The sequence below is a fragment of the Nannospalax galili genome, unplaced genomic scaffold (genome assembly GCF_000622305.1).
Source record: "Nannospalax galili isolate Female #2095 unplaced genomic scaffold, S.galili_v1.0 scaffold5, whole genome shotgun sequence".
Taxonomy (NCBI): domain Eukaryota; kingdom Metazoa; phylum Chordata; class Mammalia; order Rodentia; family Spalacidae; genus Nannospalax; species Nannospalax galili.
Genome location: NW_008353126.1, coordinates 2531853 through 2551503, shown reverse-complemented (window position 1 = coordinate 2551503; position 19651 = coordinate 2531853). Strand labels below are relative to the sequence as shown.

At 42.4% G+C, this 19651-nt stretch overlaps 1 protein-coding gene across 1 annotated transcript in view; it reads right to left on the bottom strand.

The window, feature by feature from the left end:
- Sort1 (sortilin 1) overlaps positions 1–19651 on the bottom strand; it is a 76472-nt gene that overhangs the window by 18354 nt on the left and 38467 nt on the right. The window contains exons 9-11 of the mRNA XM_008850438.2: positions 16803–16947; positions 15700–15855; positions 13159–13265 (exon numbers count right to left, since the gene is read on the bottom strand). Of these exons, the coding sequence (XP_008848660.1) occupies positions 13159–13265; positions 15700–15855; positions 16803–16947 (408 nt within the window). The remainder of the gene's footprint in view (positions 1–13158; positions 13266–15699; positions 15856–16802; positions 16948–19651) is intronic.

The following is a 19651-nucleotide window of genomic DNA, read 5'->3' as shown; positions in this document are numbered from 1 at the left end:
GGCATGTAACTATGTATACTAGGCTGGCCTCAATCTCATAGAGGAAAACTATCACTTTTTAAGCAACAAGTCCCCTCTTCTTTCTCCCTGTATACCTAAAAACCACAATTCTACATTCTGTATACATTGGACTACTCTTGGGTTCCTTCTATAAATGAAATCATACAGTATTTGTCTTTCAAAAAATATATTTTTATTTTATGTGTATGAGTGTATTGCCTACATGTATGTAAGTGCACCCATGTCATTCAGTGCCCACAGAAATCAAAAGAGGGCATCAGATCTCCTGGAACTGGAGTTATGGACAGTTGTTAGCCACCATGTGGGTGGTGGGAAGTGAACCTAGGTCCTTTGTAAGAGCAGTCAGTCAGTGCTCTTAACTGCTGAGCCATCTCTCCAGGCCCTGATTTTGATTTTTTAACTAAGTCATGTTGAACATATTTTCATATGTTCGTTAGCTGTGTATTTTCTTTTTCTAGAGAATGTCCATATCTTTTGCCTATTTCTTCTGAGTCTCTTGGTTTTTGTTAGGTTGGTTTTTTTTTTTCTTAATTGTGCTTTTAAAATTTCATACACTATTTCCCACTTAAATCCAGATCCCCCTCCCCCATCCATGCTTCCCCCTATCCTCCCACCAAACCCTATGCACTCTGCCATACATGCTAAGTCCTATTTATCCAGGTATTTGTCCTTCAGTGTAAATGCGTCCACTGGAGTCTAGTCAGCCCATCCAGTGGTCGTATGTGAGTCATACTCTCCCTTACCCAGCAGCAATCAGTCTCAAATAGCTCTCGATCTAGTGTTGGCCCACCACCTATTTCTCACCTCCCCTTTGGACCCTTGTTTAATTGAGCTGACATGGGTCCTGCACTTGATCACTGCTGCCACAGGCTCACGTGAGCAAGCCTCCAGTGGCCTGGAAGTCTAATACTTCGCTACTGAGACAGGGTCTCCCTGTAGTTCCAGCTAGCCTGGAACTCCCTAGGTAGGCTAAGATGGCCTCTATCTCAGAGATTTGCCTGTCTCTGCCTCTCCAGTGCTGGGATTAAAGGTGTACCCTGCCCCCATGCCAGACTTCATTTAGTATTTTGTTCTTAAGTTGTCAGCTCAGTGGAATACTCCTGATTCTCAAACGTATCCATTTATTTGGAAGTTAATTATTTTTTTATGTATAATGCGCATTTGTTTTATTCCCAGATTACACCAAAGCCTATGACTAAGGTTTAAAGTATGACTTGACTCAAATAAACACATGGCATCTTTCAGACAAAGTACAAACTGTGATGGTTATTCAAAGTAAAAATGTAGTCCTGTATTTTCCATCTCTAAGTACTTCTTGGATAGCACTTCATGCCAGGTGAGGAAGCCAGGACAGTTAATATATATCTGTTCCACTTTTTTCTTTTGAGACAGGGTCTCCCTGTAGCCCCAGCTGGCCTGGATTCACTATGGAGACCAGGCTGGCCTTGAACTCACAGAGATCTGCCTGCCTCTGCCTCCTGAGTGCTGGGATTAAAGGCGTGTGCCACCACGCCCAGCTCTAGTCCTGTATTTAAGACACCTGCTTAACCCCAAACTGTAGTTTGGAGGAAAAAAAAAAAAAAAAAGACACCTGCTTAAGGTCTGCCCCAAGATCCCAGCTACCAGGCCTACTCCAGTGGACTTCTGTGTTGGGGTGGCTTCTATAGACATTGGTTCCAGGCACCCCACATATCAACCCACTGGACCCTGGCATCAGACCAGGGCACAGAGCCTGCCTACCTGAGACCTTGCCAGCTGGCCCACTCAGACTGTCTGGCCAGCCTGACTGGTGAAGGGTTTGATCTGCTGAAGCCAAATGGGTTGTATGAGTAAAGATACATATAAGGTAAATGGGATGGGATGGAAAAAGATAGTCTATGCAGATCGTAACTAGAGGAGTGGAAGAATGGCTATACCTGTTATCAGAAAAAATGGACTTTAAGTCAAAAGTTACTGCAACAAATAAAGAAGGTTATTATATAATAATAAAGGTATTAGGTCATCAAGCGGATATGACTATTGTAAGTATACATGTACTCAACACCAGAGCCCCAAAATATACAAAGCAAACATTAACAGAGCTGAAGGATGAAGCAGACAGCAATATAATTATATTGGGAAATGTCAGTGCCCAACTTTGAACAATGGATAGATCATTCAGAGAGAAAACCAATAAGGAAATAGCAGATTTCAGTATTAAAGACCAAATGGACCTAACAGACATACACAGAAAATTCCACCCAATAGTAGCAGAATAGACAATCTTTTCAAGCGCACAGAGAATATTCTCCAGGGCAGATCATGTGTTAGGTATAAAACAAGTCTTGAAGGAGAGTGCTTCTCAGACCCCCTCCCTATCCTCTGAGAAAACACTGCCCTCCACCTGACTCTTGAAATCCCCTCCATTGTTCAAACCCTTTCCTCGCACATCATCTGTTCATGGTTTCTATGGGAATGGTCTGGGGCAGAAGAGGAAGAATGTTCTGCCCCAGGTAAGCTAGCCAATGGCTGTATAGGTTAAGGCTCTGGAAATCAGCCCTAGATTGTTCAAATCTTTTCCTGGTTATTCTGTGTATGGTTTCTATAGAAATCCCCTGCTTTTTGGTTTTTATGCTTAAAAGCCCTGTGTTTTTACTGCTCGGGGTCGCAGTACAGCTCCCGAGCCCGTCTGTGTCCCCAACCGGTTGGCTCCAATAAAGTGCTTCTTTTTACTGAGACTCAGTGTCCAAGTGGTCAATTCAGGGAAGTTTTCGGATGCCGAACATTTTTGGGGGCTCGTCTGGGATCCCCAGAAAACCCTTAGTCTGTTTTCCTGCCTTTTTCTGTCCTCTGTCTGGCACCTGGAGACTTCAGCTCTGATTCCTCCCACGGTGAGTCTGTTTTGGGTTCTGTTCTGACTGTCTGGACTTCTGGGGGCTCAAAGGAGAGAAACTGGATGCAGTATTGCTCTCTGAGCCAGAGGATGGAGGATGCCCTGACCCTCCATCTGATTGATTGACAGTCTGTGGCCTCCGGGCATTTGGCATCGACCCTAGTCACTCCTGCGGTGACCATCAAACACGCAGTGATTCCCCAACATGCAGCACTTTTGTTCTATGTCATCCTGGTGTCAAGTCTTTGTTTCCTGTTTGTCTGGTTCTCATTGGTTTTTGTTTTGGATTAATCCTCTTCTTTCCCATTATGGGTCAAAGTCCTTCATCTGAAGATACTCCCCTTGACCTAATTCTTTCTCATTTTAAAGATTTCCAAAAAGCAGCTGCAATCTCTGGAGACACTGTTTATTCGGGGAAATTCCAAACCCTCTGTTCTCTTGAATGGCCATCCTTTGATGAAGGATGGCCCTCTACTGGTTCCTTTGAGATTAACAAGCTTCTTCTCTTCAGGTCGTGATCTTTGGAAGCCCAGGACACCCTGATCAGGTTCCTTATGTCATGGGTTACTTTTACCTTTTGGACAAACCTCCCAAATGGTTGAGCTCACCAGCCCACCTCAGATGATGTCCAACAACTCCTTCTCACCCTCTTCACCACTGAGGAATGCACCCAGATCCTTTCTGAGGCCCAGAAATGGTACCGGCCGAAAGTGGCCCATTTACTGAGGATCCTGAGATGATTGAGGAATTTTCCCCTGTCGCTGCCCAGATTGGGATCCCAACACCCCTGCAGGTAGGGAGTCACTCAGACTCTATTGCCAGATTCTTATGGGGGGTCTCCAGGCCGCTACAAAAAGGCCTACAAATTTGTCAAAAGTCAGCCAGGTTTTGCAGGACAAAAGACTTGTTGAAGGAACTTCAACGCCTGGGGTATTAGTTGTTGCTGCTGCCCTGCCCCCGCCAGGATCTCCCGCCCACCCGCTGCCTTGGTGCCACTGGGAGGAAGCAAGAGGGAGGCTGCCTGTGGGTTTGTTGCTGCTGCTGGCCCACCCTGCCTGAGAACAAATGGAAGAAGATATTCCCCGCCTGACATACGCAGTGACCAGTGCCTTAAACCCTGCATCCCTGCTTCCTGAGACTGAGTCTGAGACAACTGTGCATCATGATTGTTCTGAACTGCTGCAGCATGTCCAGGGAAGCCAACGTGATCTCACCAACATACCATGGAAGAACTCTGACTTGGAGATGTACACAGATGGGAGTAGTTACATAAAAGATGGAGTCAGGTATGCAGGAGCAGCAGTAGTCACTCAGAAGAATATTCTATGGGCAGAAGCCCTGCCAAAAGGAACCTCTGCTCAAAAGGCTGAACTGATAGCTTTGATTCAGGCACTAAGACTGGGAGAGGGTAAGACTGTCAGCATTTACACTGACAGTAGATATGCTTTGCCATTGTTCATGTACATGGAGCCATCTATCGAGAAAAAGGCCTCCTGACATCAGAAGGAAGGACTATCAAAAACAAACAAGAGATCACTGATTTGTTAAAAGTCATATGGATGCCAAAAATGATAGCAGTCATTCATTGCCCAGGACACCAAAAGAATAACACACCTGAGGCCCAAGGAAACCAAAAGGCGGATCAAGTTGCCAAGAAAATAACAGAATCCCCATTTGAACCTGCGCTCCTAGCCCTGCCAGATCCTACATTACCTGAAAAGCCTTCATACACAGAAGAGGATGACAAATATTTCCAGACAATTCCAAATGGTGTATCTCCTCAGGATGGAGACACATTGCAAATGACAAGGTCATCCTCCCCTGCTGACTGGGGGAAATGCTAGTTCACCAACTCCACGAAGGAACCCACATGGGAAAAGAAAAGATCAGGTTATTACTAACCAGATGCTTCCAGTTTTCTTCCTCAACAGCTACAATACAGGACATCACCTCCAGATGTATGGCATGCCAGATGGCTAATGCCTACCCAAAAAATGATAAATCCTCAGGGAAACGTGAAAGAAGAACTGCACCCAGAGTCCACTGGGAGGTAGACTTCACTGAGGTAAAGCCGGGATGTTTTGGATATAAATATTTACTGGTTTTTGTAGACACTGTTTCAGGATGGGTAGAAGCCTTTCCCACCAAGAAGGAGACAGCAACCACAGTTGCCAAGAAGTTATTGGATGAACTCATTCCCAGGTTTGGTGTGCCCCTGGTGTTAGGATCTGACAATGGACTGGCATTCATCTCTCAGGTAATACAGGCCTTAACAAAGGTCCTGGGGACAAATTGGAAACTACATTGTGCATACCATGCCCAGAGTTCAGGACAAGTAGATAGGATGAATCGGACCCTTAAGGAGACCTTGACTAAATTAACCTTAGAATCTGGCACAGACTGGGTGACTCTCCTCCCTTTTGCCCTCCTCAGGGCTAGAAACTCCCCCTATATCCAGGGAATATATATCCAGGAGATTCTTTTCGGAAGACCCCCTCCCCTGGTCCCGAGATTAAAGTCAGAACTGTTGGCTGAAATATCTCATCATGTAATCCTCCAGTCTATTAGGGCATTACAGGCTGTGCAGGAGCACCTCCACCCCCTGATCCAGCACGTGCACGAACTGCCTCCAGCTACTCGACATCCTCACTGACCTGGAGACATTGTTTGGACAAAATGACATCAGAAGGAGATATTGGCCCCTCGATGGAAAGGACCATTCACTGTGATCCTGACAATCCCATGGCAGTGAAGGGGGATGGACTGTGCACCTGGATTCATCACTGCTCTGGCCAGTCCCCTCTTAATCCTTATAGCATTGTTAACCTTTGGACCCTGTATCTTTAATGCTCTAGTCAAATTTGTTAAACAAAGGGTCTCCACTGTACAACTGATGGTTATGAGGGCCCAGTACTATCCCCTAGACAACACATATGAATCAATGAGGGCCCATTATAACCCCCTAGACGACACATATGAATCCAAAACAAAAGGGGGAGTGAAGGAGAGTGCCCTCAGAACCCCTCCCTATCCTCTGAGTAAAAACTGCCCTCCACCTGACTCTGGAAATCCCCTCCATTGTTCAAGCCCTTTCCTGGTACATCTGTTCAAGGTTTCTAAAGGAATGGTCTGGGGCAGAAGAGATAGAATGTTCTACCCCAGGTAAGCTAGACAATGGCAGTATACCTGATACATCTGTGTATGGTTTCTATGGGAATAATCTGGGGCAGAGGAGAAAGAATGTTCTGCCCCAGGTAAGCTAGCCAATGGCTGTATAGGTTAAGGCTCTGGAAATCAGCCCTAGATTGTTCAAACCTTTTCCTGGTTATTCTGTGTATGGTTTCTATAGAAATCCCCTGTTTTTTGGTTTTTATGCTTAAAAGCCCTGTGTTTTTACTGCTCGGGGTTGCAGTACAGCTCCCGAGCCTGTCTGTGTCCCCAACCGGTTGGCTCCAATAAAGTGCTTCTTTTTACTGAGACTCAGTGTCCGAGTGGTCAATTCAGGGAACTTTTCGGACCCTGAACAGTCTTAGTAAGTTTATGACAACTGAAATCACCCCAAGTATCTCTTCCAGCTATAAACACTGGAGGTCAGCAACAGGATGAAAATTGGAAAATTCACAAATACATGGGAATTAAATAACATACTTTTGCACATTCAAAAAGAAAAAAAGGGAAATTAAAAAATATATATCTAGAGACAAAATAGAAAAACAGCATCTAAAACTTTTTTTTTTTTTTTTGGTCTTTTTGAGACAGGGTTTCCCTATAGCCCCAGCTGGCCTGGAATTTGTTATGTGGACCAATCTGGCTTCGAACTCACAGAGATTCGCCTGCCTCTGCCTCCAGAGTGCTGAGATTAAAGTTGTGGGCCACCACACCCAGCTAGCATCTAAACTTATATGTGTTGTGGCAAAGACAGTTTAAGAGGGTTGTTTTTAGCAATAAATGCCTATGTAAAGAAAAATGGTCTCAAACACCAGTGTATCTTAAGGAACTAGAAAAAAGCATAGCAAACTATGATTGATATCAGCAGATGGAATAAATATCAGAGCAGAAATAAATGAAGTGAAGACAACAGAAAAGTCAATGAAACTATTAATTTTGTTTTCATTTAAAGATTAAAAATAGAAACTCAAAATCAGAAACAGAGAAGAAACCATTATAAGTAAAACTGCAGAAACCCAAAGGATCAAAAGAACTACTAAAAACAATTGTACATCAACAAATTGTTTGGATAATCTTACAAGTTTCATACAAGAAATGGATAAATTCCTAGACATGCACGATCTACTGAGAATGAATCAGGAAGAAACAGAACACATGAGCAGACCAATAAGAGTAAGGATATTGAACCAACGGTCAAAAACATCTCATGGCCTCACTGGTGAATTCTACCAAACATCATAGCCATCATCATCACCATCAGCAGAAGCACATCATCTTATTTTTAGAAACAACTTTATTTAATAACTGAAAAAAGAATATGGTAGAAACAGAATAGCTGCCCACAAAGCTTTCTATTTTTAAAAAAGATTTGTGCCAGGTATGGTGGCATATGCCTTTAGTCCCAGCATTCAGGAGGCAGAAACAGGCAGATCTCTGTGAGATCGAGACCTACCTGGTCTACAAAGTGATTTCTAGGACATCTGTGGCTACTAAGAGAGCCTGTCACAAAAGAACATTTGAAAAAAACAATTTATTTTATTTTTAATTATGTGTATATATGTGTGTCAGTGTGAATGCAGGTGCCTGTGGAAGCCAGAGGCATTGGATCCCTTGGAGCTGGAGTTATAGGCAGTTGAGAACCACCCAATATGGGTGCTAGGAACCAAACTCAGGTCCTCTGCAAAAGCTGTGTGTGCTTGTAACTGCTGGGCCATCTATCTCTCCAGCCCACCAAACTTTCTTTTTTAAAAAATATTTTATTTATTATTTTTTTATTTTATGTGTATGAGTGTATTGCCCACATGTATGTAAGTGCACCTGTGTCCATGGAGGTCAGAAGGTGTTGGATCCCCTGGAACTGGAGTTATAGATAGTTGTTAGCAGTCATGTGGGTGCTGGGAACTGAACCCAGGTCCTCTGCAAGAGCAGTCAATGCTCTTAACCACTGAGACATCTCTCCAGTCCCTCACCAAACTTCTAGAGAAGAATTAGCACCTATTCTTCTCAAACTCCAAAAATTAAATAAGAGGAAACGGTTCCAAGCTATGAGGCTAGTATTACTTTGCTATCAGAACCAGATAAAGACACTACAAGAAAGAAAATTGCAGGTTAATGTTTCAATGAGCATAGATATAAAAATCCTCAACAAAATACCAGCAGTGAATTCAACAGCACAGTTTCCTTCACTGTGATCAAGTGAGAGTCATCTCTGGGATGCAAGGATAGTTCAATGATAAATAAATCAATAAATATAATCTACTATAGAGTGATGGATATAAAAATCATATAACCATCTCCATAGAACCAGAAATTTTTTATAAAATTCAGTGTCTTTCTGTGATTAAAGCCTTTCAACAGATTAGGTTGAGAATACACCTGGACCTAATAAAGGCCACAGATGACAAGATCACAGCCAACATTATATGCAAATGTCAAAAGTTGGAAGCATTTCCTGTAAGAGGCAACAAGAATATCCCCTCTATTTCTATTCAGTATCATATTGGAAGTATCAGTTACAACAATCATAATGAGAGTATGTTTTGTATGTAGCCAAAGACTAGAAGAAAGGTTAGCCTCATAAAGAACTGATGATGTTTGAGGAGAGGTATACTAAGCCTGATTTCAACACTATAAAATGCTTATGTGTATCAAAACATCATATTGTACCCCATAAATATATATATATTTTATGCTTTATGTATCTAAATTTTAAAAAGAATAGTGTTCTGGGGCTGGAGGGATGGCTCAGCAGTTAAGAACACTGGTTGTTCTTGCAGAAGACCAGGTTCGAATCCCAGCACCCAGCACCCACATGGCAGGTAACAACTGTCCATAACTCCAGTCCCAGGGCATTCAACAGATATAGTGAGTTCTAGGCCAGCTGGGGCTACAGGGAGACCCTGTCTCACAATACATGCATACACATAAAATAAAAATAATAAATAAAAAAAATTTTTTTAAAAAGTTAAGAAAAAAAAAAAAAGAATAGTGTTCTGAAAATAACTTTATGGTGGCGGACACCTTTAATCCCAGCACTCAGGAGGTGGAGGCAGGCGGATCTCTGTGAGTTCAAGGCCAGCATGGTCTACATTGTGAGTTCTAGGACAGCTGGGGCTACACAGGGAGACCCTGTCTCAAAAAAGATAAAAAAAAAAAAAACAACAAAAAAAACAACTTAGCTAAGTTTATTAAGGAAGTAAATGATTTGTATGCTGAGAACTACAAAAGAAACTGGATATAAATAAATGGAAAGAAATGCTGTGTACAGGGACTGGAAGAATAAATACTGTTGAAGTGTTTATATTATGCAAATAAGCTACAGATTCCACTACTAAAGTTCGATTGACAGAACTGGGAACTGAGGCAGCAGGACTGGGAGTTTGAGGCTAGCCAAGGCTACAGAGAAAGATCCTGATCTTGAATTACTCCCCCCCAAAAAAACCAAAAAAAATTTCCGATATAATTTCTGATGGTATTTTTCCAGGAAATGGCGAAAAAAGTTCTAAAATTTATATGAAAGCCTCAAAGACTGTGGGTCACCAAAGGAATCTTGAATAAAAAAGATAAAGGCAGGGAGGGGAGGGGGGATTACATTATGTGATTTCACACACAATATGCTATAAAGTGACAGCAATCAAACAGCATGATACTGGCATGAAAACAGATACTGGTACAGAACATTCTATACATAAAAGTCATCTTCTTCAATAAAAGGTGCTGGGATAATTGGTTATCTACATGAAGAAGAATTTGTCCTTTTTTTTTTTTTGAGACAGGATCTCCGTATGGTCCTGGCTAGCCTGGAAATCACTATGTGGACCAGAGATCTCCCTGCCTCTGCCTCCCGAGAGCTAGGATTAAAGGTGTGTGCCACCTTGCTAGCTACAGTGAATTTTTGTAGATAATATGACATCAGAATTCAAATTCTTTTGGGGCTGGGTGTGGTGGCACGTGTCTTTAATCCTTGGACCTGGGGGGTAGAGACAGATGGATCTTTGTGAGATCCAGGCCAGCCTGGTCTAGTAGTGAGTTCTAGGCCAGCTGGGGCTGCAGGGAAACCCTGTCTCAAAAAAACAAAAACCAAACCAAAACAAAATATGTTAAGACTAGAAACTATAAAAATACAAGCAGAAAACAAAGGGAAAAGTTTCTTGGCATGGGTGTATGTGGTAACTTTTTGGACAAGACCCTAAGAGCACAAGCAACAAAAAGCAAAAATGGGGGGCTAGTTCAGTGGTTAAAGGCACTGGCTTCTCTTGCAGAAGACTTGAGTTTGGTTCTCAGCACCCAAATGGTAACTAACAACCATCCTTAGTTCTAGTTCCAGCGGATCCAACCCCCTTTTCTGGCCTTCTTGGGCACTGTACAACAATTTACATACATGCGGGCAAAACTCACACAGATAAAATAAAAATAAGCATTTTTTTTTTTTTTTGTCTTTTTGAGACAGAGTCTCCCTGTAGTCCCATATGACCTGAACTCACTATTTAGATCAGGCTGGCCTTGAACTCATAGGGCGTTGAGCCATCATGCCTGGCTGTAAATTTTTTTTTTTTTATAAAAGAAGAAATGGACAAATGGGATTGCATCAAACTAAAATGCTTCTGCAAAGTAAAGGAAATAATAAAAAAAAAGGTAGCCTACAGAAGAGGAGAAAATACCTGTAAACTACATCTGACAAGTAGTTATACTCAAACAACTGTATAGCAAGAAAACAAATGACTCAATTTAAAAATGGGCAAAGAACATTAACAGTCATTCTCCAAAGATGTCAAATAGCCAAGAAATATTTGAAAAAGTGTTCAACATCACTAATGTTCAGGGAAATGTAAATGAAAACCACATGGAGGTATGACCTCATACTTGTTAGAATGGCTATTATCAAAAATGTAAACAATAACAAGTATTGGTAAGGACGTGGAGAAAAGGGGACCTTGGACTCTGCTGGTAGAAATGTATTGTAATTGGTGCCATCACAATACAGAACAGTATAGCAGTTCTCCTGAATTTAAAAACAGAACTCCCAGCAATCTGACTTCCTTATACTTAGCTATATTTAGCTAGAGGAAATAAAATCAGAATCTCAAAGAGATGTTTACATTCTACATTCACTACAGCATAATCCGTAACAGCCGAGATACAGGACCAATCCATGGATCTTTTGATGGGTGAATGGATAAAGAAGATGTGGTATATGCATAGTGGAGATCCTGCCATTTGCAAGCACATGGATGAATCTGGGAGACAGTATACTAAGTAAAATAAGCTAGGCATGAAAGACAAATACCACATGAAGTCATTTATATGTGGAATCTCAAAGGAAGCTGAACTCATAAATGCAGATATGAGAGCAGGGGCTTCCAGGGACTAGGAGAGAAGAGGTGAAGGGGTGATGTTGGTTACAAGGTTCAAAAGTTTCAGGTATGCAGGACAAGTTCATTCAGCAAAGCTAATGAACAGCACAGAGAGGATGGTCTATAAACTGTGTTACATGCTTGAAACCTGCTGAGAGAGTAGCTCCTAACCATAACATCATACATGCAATAAAAAGGTAACTGTGAGTTAATGGATGTGTACATTAGCCTGATTGTGCTCATGCATTTTACAACGTATACACACAGCAACATATCACTCTGTACCTTATAAATATGTGCATTTTACCTACATGCAGGCAATACATGCCTGCACATATTAAAAAATATGTGCCATTTTAATTTATCAGTTATATCTCAATAAAGCTGAGGAACAAATAAATGACTGTCAGGCAATCGGTGAGTATTCATAAAGCAGTATGAAAGCTTCTATTCTCAAAAAAGCTCAGAATATGCATAATGGCAAACACTATGCTTTGTGTATTCTGCTAAAAGTTTCAGGCAAACTACTAGTGGAATGAAGAAGAGTCATTAATTCATTAATGGGCAGTGAGGAGGGCTAGGTTTCTACTGATCTAATTAATCAGTGTTTGGGGAGACAAGCATGACTTCTGCGGGAACACTGGGAGGCCAAGAGGTAGGCATATGCAGGGTATGTAGGGACCAGAGAGGGTTACAGCAAGCACATGCCAGCAATGAAATGGCAGGAACGATGGACAGGCAGAGAGCCTGGAGCGAGTCTTCTTCTACTAGGCTAGACGTGGACTTCACTCACAGGCAAAGAGGAGCCATGATGAGGTGAAGGGAGAGGCAGGTGAGCCTGAAGGTGGTAAGGCAAATGAAGAGGCCACTGCACCTGCCTTGGGTGAAGGTGAGGTGTGCAGGTGCAGGGCAAGGCCAAGGCGGAGGGACAGGAAAAGGGTCAAGGAGATAGAAGTAGACCTAGTAACTGATGGCTACCAAAGGGGGAGAGAGAGGTGGGGTGGTATAGGCACTCCATCTCATACATGAGCTCCCCAACAATGAAAACAATGCAGGCTAGAAAAGCAGACTGGATGGAGCAGGTGCGCTGAGGATGCTGGGAACTACCAGCTCACCACTGCTGTAGGGAAACTAATTCTCTCTCAAATTCTGTTCAGAGCCAGATACAAAGTTTCTTTATTCCTTTTCTCCTGAGACCAGACCTGTTACTCCTGTTTCTAGCTCCCAGTGTCTCTCAGAAGGACCCACCCTGCTTTCCCAGACACCAGCCAGCCACCACCCACTGTTACAGCGCCAGGCTGAGCAGAAGAGAGGCCAGGGCTCTCTTGCTGTTCTGACAGCACCTTGCAGTGTTACGAACCTCGGCTGCTCTTTGGCTGGCAGAACGTCTAAGACCTTGTCCCTGCCATGCAGAGCCCCTAACTAATCACCAGTACATTGGTCCATTCTGTTTACTAAACTGCTGCTTTTATTCAGTGCAGTTTAGTAAAACGAACGGTTAATCCTCCACTTTGTTCTTTAAAACACACACAAAAAAATCCATCGTATGTTGACCTTTCCATATAGTTTCCATCTCACACATTCTAAGTAGATTTCATTGTTCGAATTTCCAAGCCTTCCATCTTCTCCTATGGACCTTAATTAACTTAGTATGAGGCCTCATTATTCAAAGGCCTGGCACTGGTGAGAGCTGGGCAGCCTGGCTGCTTTTCTGCACATAAAGGATGGAAGGTGTCAACAAACCTCATTCTTGTTCTTCGCAGTGGCATCACACTTGCTGTTCTCTGGCTTCCGCAGGTGTTCCCACTTTCCTCCCTGGTCAAAAGTGATCATGCTCTGAATAGAATTATCTGAACGGGAAAAGAATGAGCGTAAGGCTGATACATGGAAGGCTCCCAAATGAAGTCAGTTTACCAAAACATAACTTCCTGAGATCACAGAACACCATCTATCTCCTTAAGTTTGCATACAAGTATACACTGTGTGTAGACCTTATTTTCCCTCATACCCTCCCTTACTCTGCCTTTACCCACAAGCTTTTAACACCTTACAAAACAGCTCAGTATTAGTGAATAACTGAGTGGCACTTTAAACATGAGATCCAAAGAAGGCTTGCTACCTGGACAGGACCCTTAGTTAACTCCAAAAATCATCTGGAGCTGATACTATTGAAAAAAGATACCTGTTGTGCTATAGTTTGGATCTTAAATTCCCTTCTTCCTCCTACTGCTCAGGCGTTAAAACTTTGGTCACCAGTCTGTGTGAGGCCTAGTCAGGGGAAAGTTAGGTCACTGAGGTTGTGTCCTTGAAGGGGGTATTGGGATTTTAGTCCCCTCCTCTTCCTATTTCTGAGGTAAGGGGCTTCATCTGCTGTTCATATCTACTATGTGTGGTGCCACGGAGCTAAGAACAATGAGGATAACCAGCCACAGACTGAAACTTCTAAAACTGTGAGCCAAAGCAAACTTTCTTTCTGTAAACTATCTCAAGTTTTCTACTAGAGAAACAGAAATCTCTTTGTAACTTCTGTTCAATGTGAATAGGCTGATGTCCATTCTCCTTTGCTGTTAGATGCCATGGAGGGAAATCTACCATGGGAAGGAATCCTAATTTTTATTCAGTCAAGGCCATGACACCAGGCTTATTTTAGGAACTATTAGGATTTAGATACGTATACTTAATCCCAGATTCATAACTCCTAATTACTGTCTTTCCAGTATCCCATATCCTCTCCCTCTGTTTTCTTTCTAAAAATTTAAGATTACATATATATTTGTATGCGCCTGGTGGGGAGCATGTACATGCCAGAGTGTGCATTTGAAAACAAGGGGACAACTTGTGGGAGACAGTTCTCTCCTTCTTTCAGGTGGGTCCCCAGGATCAAACTCATGTCATCAGGCTTGATGGCAAGCACTTCTGCCTGCTGAGCTATCTTGCTGGCCTTTTTTCTTTTTAGCCTAATGACTCCTCCATATGGTCTATTTTCAATGATATAAACCATTGTAAGTTTAAATTCAGAGATAATATGCTTAGAAGTTTCCAAGAAACATCAAAGAAGACAAATCAAGGAAAACTGACTTATTCAAAAAACATGTCTAAACTATTATAAGTCTCTGGGAATATATCAGTGAACAAAACAGACAGAAAACTGTGAGGGGCTGGTGAGATGGTTCAGTGGGTAAAAGCACTTGTAGTGCGAATGTGATGCCCGGAGTTTAATTCCCAGAACTCATAGTGGAAGAAGGGAACTGATTCCTGAAAGTTGTCCTCTGACCTTCACATGTGCACTGTGCATTGCCTGTGCATGCATTTGTACACACACACACACACACACACACACACCACACACACAATAATAATAAAATAATAATAGCAACGATAATAATCACTGTTGTCAAATATACATTCCAGGTGGAGAAACATTTCTACAATATGTTACAAAATAAGTGCCATGAAAAAAAAAAAATCACTTGTGCTTCTAAAAGTAGACTGAAGTGTGTGTGAGGAGGGGGAAAGTTTGAATTTAAAATAGGACAATCAGGGCAGTTCTCATTCAGAAAGTAGCAAAGAAGCAAAAAGAGCCTGAAGGAGGAAGTGCTCAGCCTGGCAGACATCTGAGGAAATGAAACTGCCAGGCAGGTCTGTAATGAATGAATGTGTGTAACTGGTATGTTTGAGGACTGGCAGGGAGACAGTACAAGCGCCACAGAGCGAATGGAAAAGAAAAGAGCTGGAGGTGAGGCAGGGAGGAAGAGGGAGCCAGCAGTCATTTAGGATCGCATAGGTCATCACAAGCAATTGACAAAAGCAAAACAGCCCCCATCCCCTATCTGAAATATAAACACACAAAAAAATTCAAGGGTCTCTTGTCCTCAAAGAGTATCGTGCTTCCTTGTATAGCTGAGTCTTAGCAAATGGAAGCCCTGAAGAGTCACAAAGCAGAAAGAACACTGGAAGAATTGTGGATGATCTCTTGTTACATTCTCTACAAGGAAAACAGACATGATTCCGGTTCAGGTCCATTCCTATAGACCCAAATCTCTAAATACAGAGACCCTTGTTATCTGCTACACATTAGGGATTCCAAAGCCTCTTTCTTCCTACCTACTGTTGCTCTGCTCTGTCCTAGTTCTGTTTGGCATAACATATTTACATAAGGGAGTCAAAATGTAGGCTCGTTGACTCAGCAAGCACGTGACTAGGGGACAGGATGTTCAGGTTCCCCTGAAAACCTCAGATCCTAACCCATTGAGCTGAAGGGGCGAGAGCTACACCAGGTCTCACCTTCAGAGAGCATGCTTGTTATGTAGACTCCCCGGAGAGAGGTCACGTTGGTAAAGTCAGTCTCTCCACCTGTGGTAGTGTAGAGATGCCTGTCCAGAGACTTGGAGTAGACAATGCCTCGATCATCAGAGGTAAAGATTGTGCCAAATCCGGTATCTTAAATGGGAAAACAAACAAAAACACGTAAGTCTTAGAAGGGATCAGAGGGGGGAAAAAACCTGCCTGGCCTAGCACATTTGTTGACTGTCTCAAAGTGAGACAAATCTGAGTGCTCATCAAAGTTCATACTCAAAGTCTTCAGGTTCATCTTTAATTCTAGCACTCAGCTTAGTGACTGCAGGATGGGAGGTGCTGAATTTGTTGTGAATAATCAGAAAAGCTCTTTTCAGGTATATTTTGTTGACACAGGATTTAGATTTATATTTTATACATGTCTAAATCTTTATATTTTAGAATGCATCTTCTCAAACTATCTTTGGTGAAGAATCTTTATTTTTAATTTCTAGTATGTCACAAACTGATTCTTTTATGTAAGTATAAAAGAATCACTAGAAAAATAAAATAGAAAACAGATAAAATATTAGCCCCCAATTTTTCATCCTTATATTCAAAAGACATAAAACTGCTTCGACCAAATGGCTCTGAGTTTTTAAGCTGGGCATGGTGGCACATGCCTGGAATCCCAGCACTCAGGAGGTTAAGGCAGGAGCATCATGAGTTTGAGGCCAGCCTGGGTTATAGAGAATGAGATCCTGTCTTAATAAAACATAAAACAAACAAAGATAGTTCTAAATGTTTCCTGTACTTACCTGGTTATAGAGAGCTTGCAACTCAATCCCAGTGAACAGACTGCCCTCCGAGATGCTCTGCTCTAGAGTGCTTAGACTCATGCACACACAGACTACAGCAGACTACCAGAACAAGTGGCCTTTTATTTAAGAGGCAACAAACATATCATTGCTAGGACAGTGTAATTAGTAGGATATTAATAAACTTCTTAGAATGAGAGGAAACTTTGACATGTGCAAAGGAAAGCTACTTTGAGTAGAAGTCAAAGCTTAAATGTCTATGCATTCAAAGATGGGCCACTAAAAAGCTCTCACCTCCAGGTTCATCCACATGCATGAATACCATGTCGTCATTGGCTGCCAGAATAGAATAAAATTGCTCCTGGCCCACGGACGGGAGCTGGGCCATACTCCATGTGTCCCCTTGATCTGTTGACACATGGATCCTTCTTGTTGTGTCCTAGAATAAATACACCAATATCTGTATTTTTAATCTTCTGACAAGATAAAAATGAATAGGAACATTTTTAATGTTTGTTAATCATTTCCCCAGTGGGGATAATTGCAATGAAAACCCAGTACCAATCACCAAAGCAGTTTCTAACCCCGTCCAGGCAATGGGACAGTTCACTCTATCATGGCTTTCTGTTTGGCTCCTTTATTCTGGTATGGTCCTCCCAATCTCTGACAGTCCATCTCCTTCAACAGAGCTAAGGATGTGACTAGACAATCATTAGCTTGGCTTTATAGCCATTTGCATATAATTGCTTAAAATCCTTACAATGATGATTGCTATTTAAACATCTGGGCTCTTTGAGATGATCTTTAGATGATTAAGATGATTAAGAATCTAAAGAATTAGATAATTGATGGTCTAGAAGATGGAGATGAAACCCAAACTGGGAGAGCACAGGGAAATCAAGATGTGACACGCCTTTAAGAAATTCCCTCTAATAGCCATAATGCAGGGAACATACATGGGCCAAGAAGAGGCCAAAGTTAGTCTGAAGTTTCTGTAAGGATATTGTTTGGCAGGTAAAGGGTCTTTAAGAAGGCCATTAAGGGGCTGGAGAGATGGCTCAGCTGTTAAGAGCACTGACTGCTCTTGCAGAGGAGCCGGGTTTGATTCCCAGCACCCACATGGTAGCTATGAACCGTCCTTAACTCCAGTTCCAGGGGAATCCAAAGCCCAAGGGGTGCAAAGGGCTGCAGAGTTGATTCAGTGGCTAAAAGCACTGGCTGCTCTTGCAGAGGACCCAGGTTTGATTCCCAGTACCCACATGGCAGCTAAGAACCATCTTTAACTCCAGTTCCAGGGGAATCCGACGCCCTCTTCTAACCTCCACAGCATTGCACGACACAGGTGCACTCACATACATGCAGGCAATACACTCATACACATAAAATTAAAATAATAAATATTTTTTTTTTAAAAGAAGGCAATTAAACTACTCTCTGATAAATTACTTAAAATGGCTACTAGAGATCTGCAGATGTAGTTCAGTGGTAGAGCACTTGCCTGGTGTATGTGAAGCTCTGGGTTCAAACCGCAGCACTGGGAGGGTGGGGGTAAGGAAGCCTATTAAGCAGAGTTAGCTAGGTTTTTTGCTTTTGGGTTTCCTTAGGTTAAATATTAGTTTAGTTTTAAGTGCAGTTAGTTATGTTAACTTATTAACTTATACTGAAATGTCTATTTACTCTGAATCTTAATTCTCACTGTTATAAGTATAGAGTTCAAAAGTACATATCAGAATTTTGTATAGATAGTGGAATGTAACAGTCTGATTTCCACCAAAGTCCTACTACTTACTGCATGACTCTAGGCCAATTGCTCAACTTCTTCACACGTAAAATTGAGGTAATAGTATTAGCTCATAAAGTTGTTAGGAAGAACATCACGAAGTTGCTCAAGTTTCCTGTACTTACCTTAGCTACTTCCCCCCTCCAGGTCTTGTATCCAACCTCACCTCTAATGAAACTGCTTTTATCAGTCACTAACAACCCACTTTGCCAGCCTCAGTGGCTAATTCAAGTCCGTTTAGTTCACCATCTCACTTGAGTTTAGTAAACCAACTGCTGCAGCCTCCTGAAACACTTTCTTACTTGGTTTTCATGACAGCATGGTGTCCTGGGTTCCCCTGCCTCACATTCCTCCCACCCAGGCTTCTCTGCTGTCTGCCTCTCTTCTTTGCAACCTCCAGTGGAGAGGTGCTGCAGGGCCTGCTCAACCTCCGTGTCTTTTCTACCTACTCACTCCTCAGAAGAAAGCATCTAGTCACATGGCTTTAAATACCATGTAATTTGGGGAGATTTATATACTCAAATGCTTACTTGACATTTCCTCTTAGATATATAATAGGCATCTCATATCCAACACTGAATTGCTGATTTTTCTCCCACAAACCCACTCCTCCCACAGCCTGAGCTACCTCAGAACACGGCACTGCTATTTATCCAGTTGCTCAGGCCAAAAGCACTAAAGTTTCTCATAGTCTCACTTTCTTATCTCACAAGGTACACCTAAGACATCAGCCAGTCCAATTGGCAATATATTTAAAAATATCTGCACAATCACCACTTCTCCCCTCCCCACTATTGTAGCCTGGTCCCAGCTACCTGCTGTCTTGCCTACTGTGACAGCAGCTGCTCCTCTTGCTCCTCTATTCTGGCCTCCTCTTAGGCTGCTCTGTGCACACCTATTCTGCCACCGAGGAGGCCAAATCATAATATAGTCCATCTGACGTTTCCCATGGTGAATAAAAGACCCCCAGATCAGGCTTCCTGCTCCCCTGTGGTCCACTCGCGAGCACTCTCCCCAGTGCTCTAGTCACACTGCCACTCTCCCCTTATCCTCAGTAGGTTGAGCTGACTCCTCACCTACTCTCCTCCCAGATGCTCACAAGACACTCTCCTCAGGTCATTCAGATCTCCAGGATCCCACCCAAACGCACTGTATATAATAGCATTGCCTGGTTCCTGGTGCTCTCCGTCCGCTACACTGCTTTAGACTGCTTCATTGCTTTAATTATTACTGGATAGGCTTATTTGCTTGGCATCTATTTTCCCACTTGAATACAAACTCAGAGAGCAGGAAGTTTATTTGTTCACCTGTCTTATAGGGGGCCTAGACTAGTGCCCAGTATGTAAATATAGATGCTCAAATG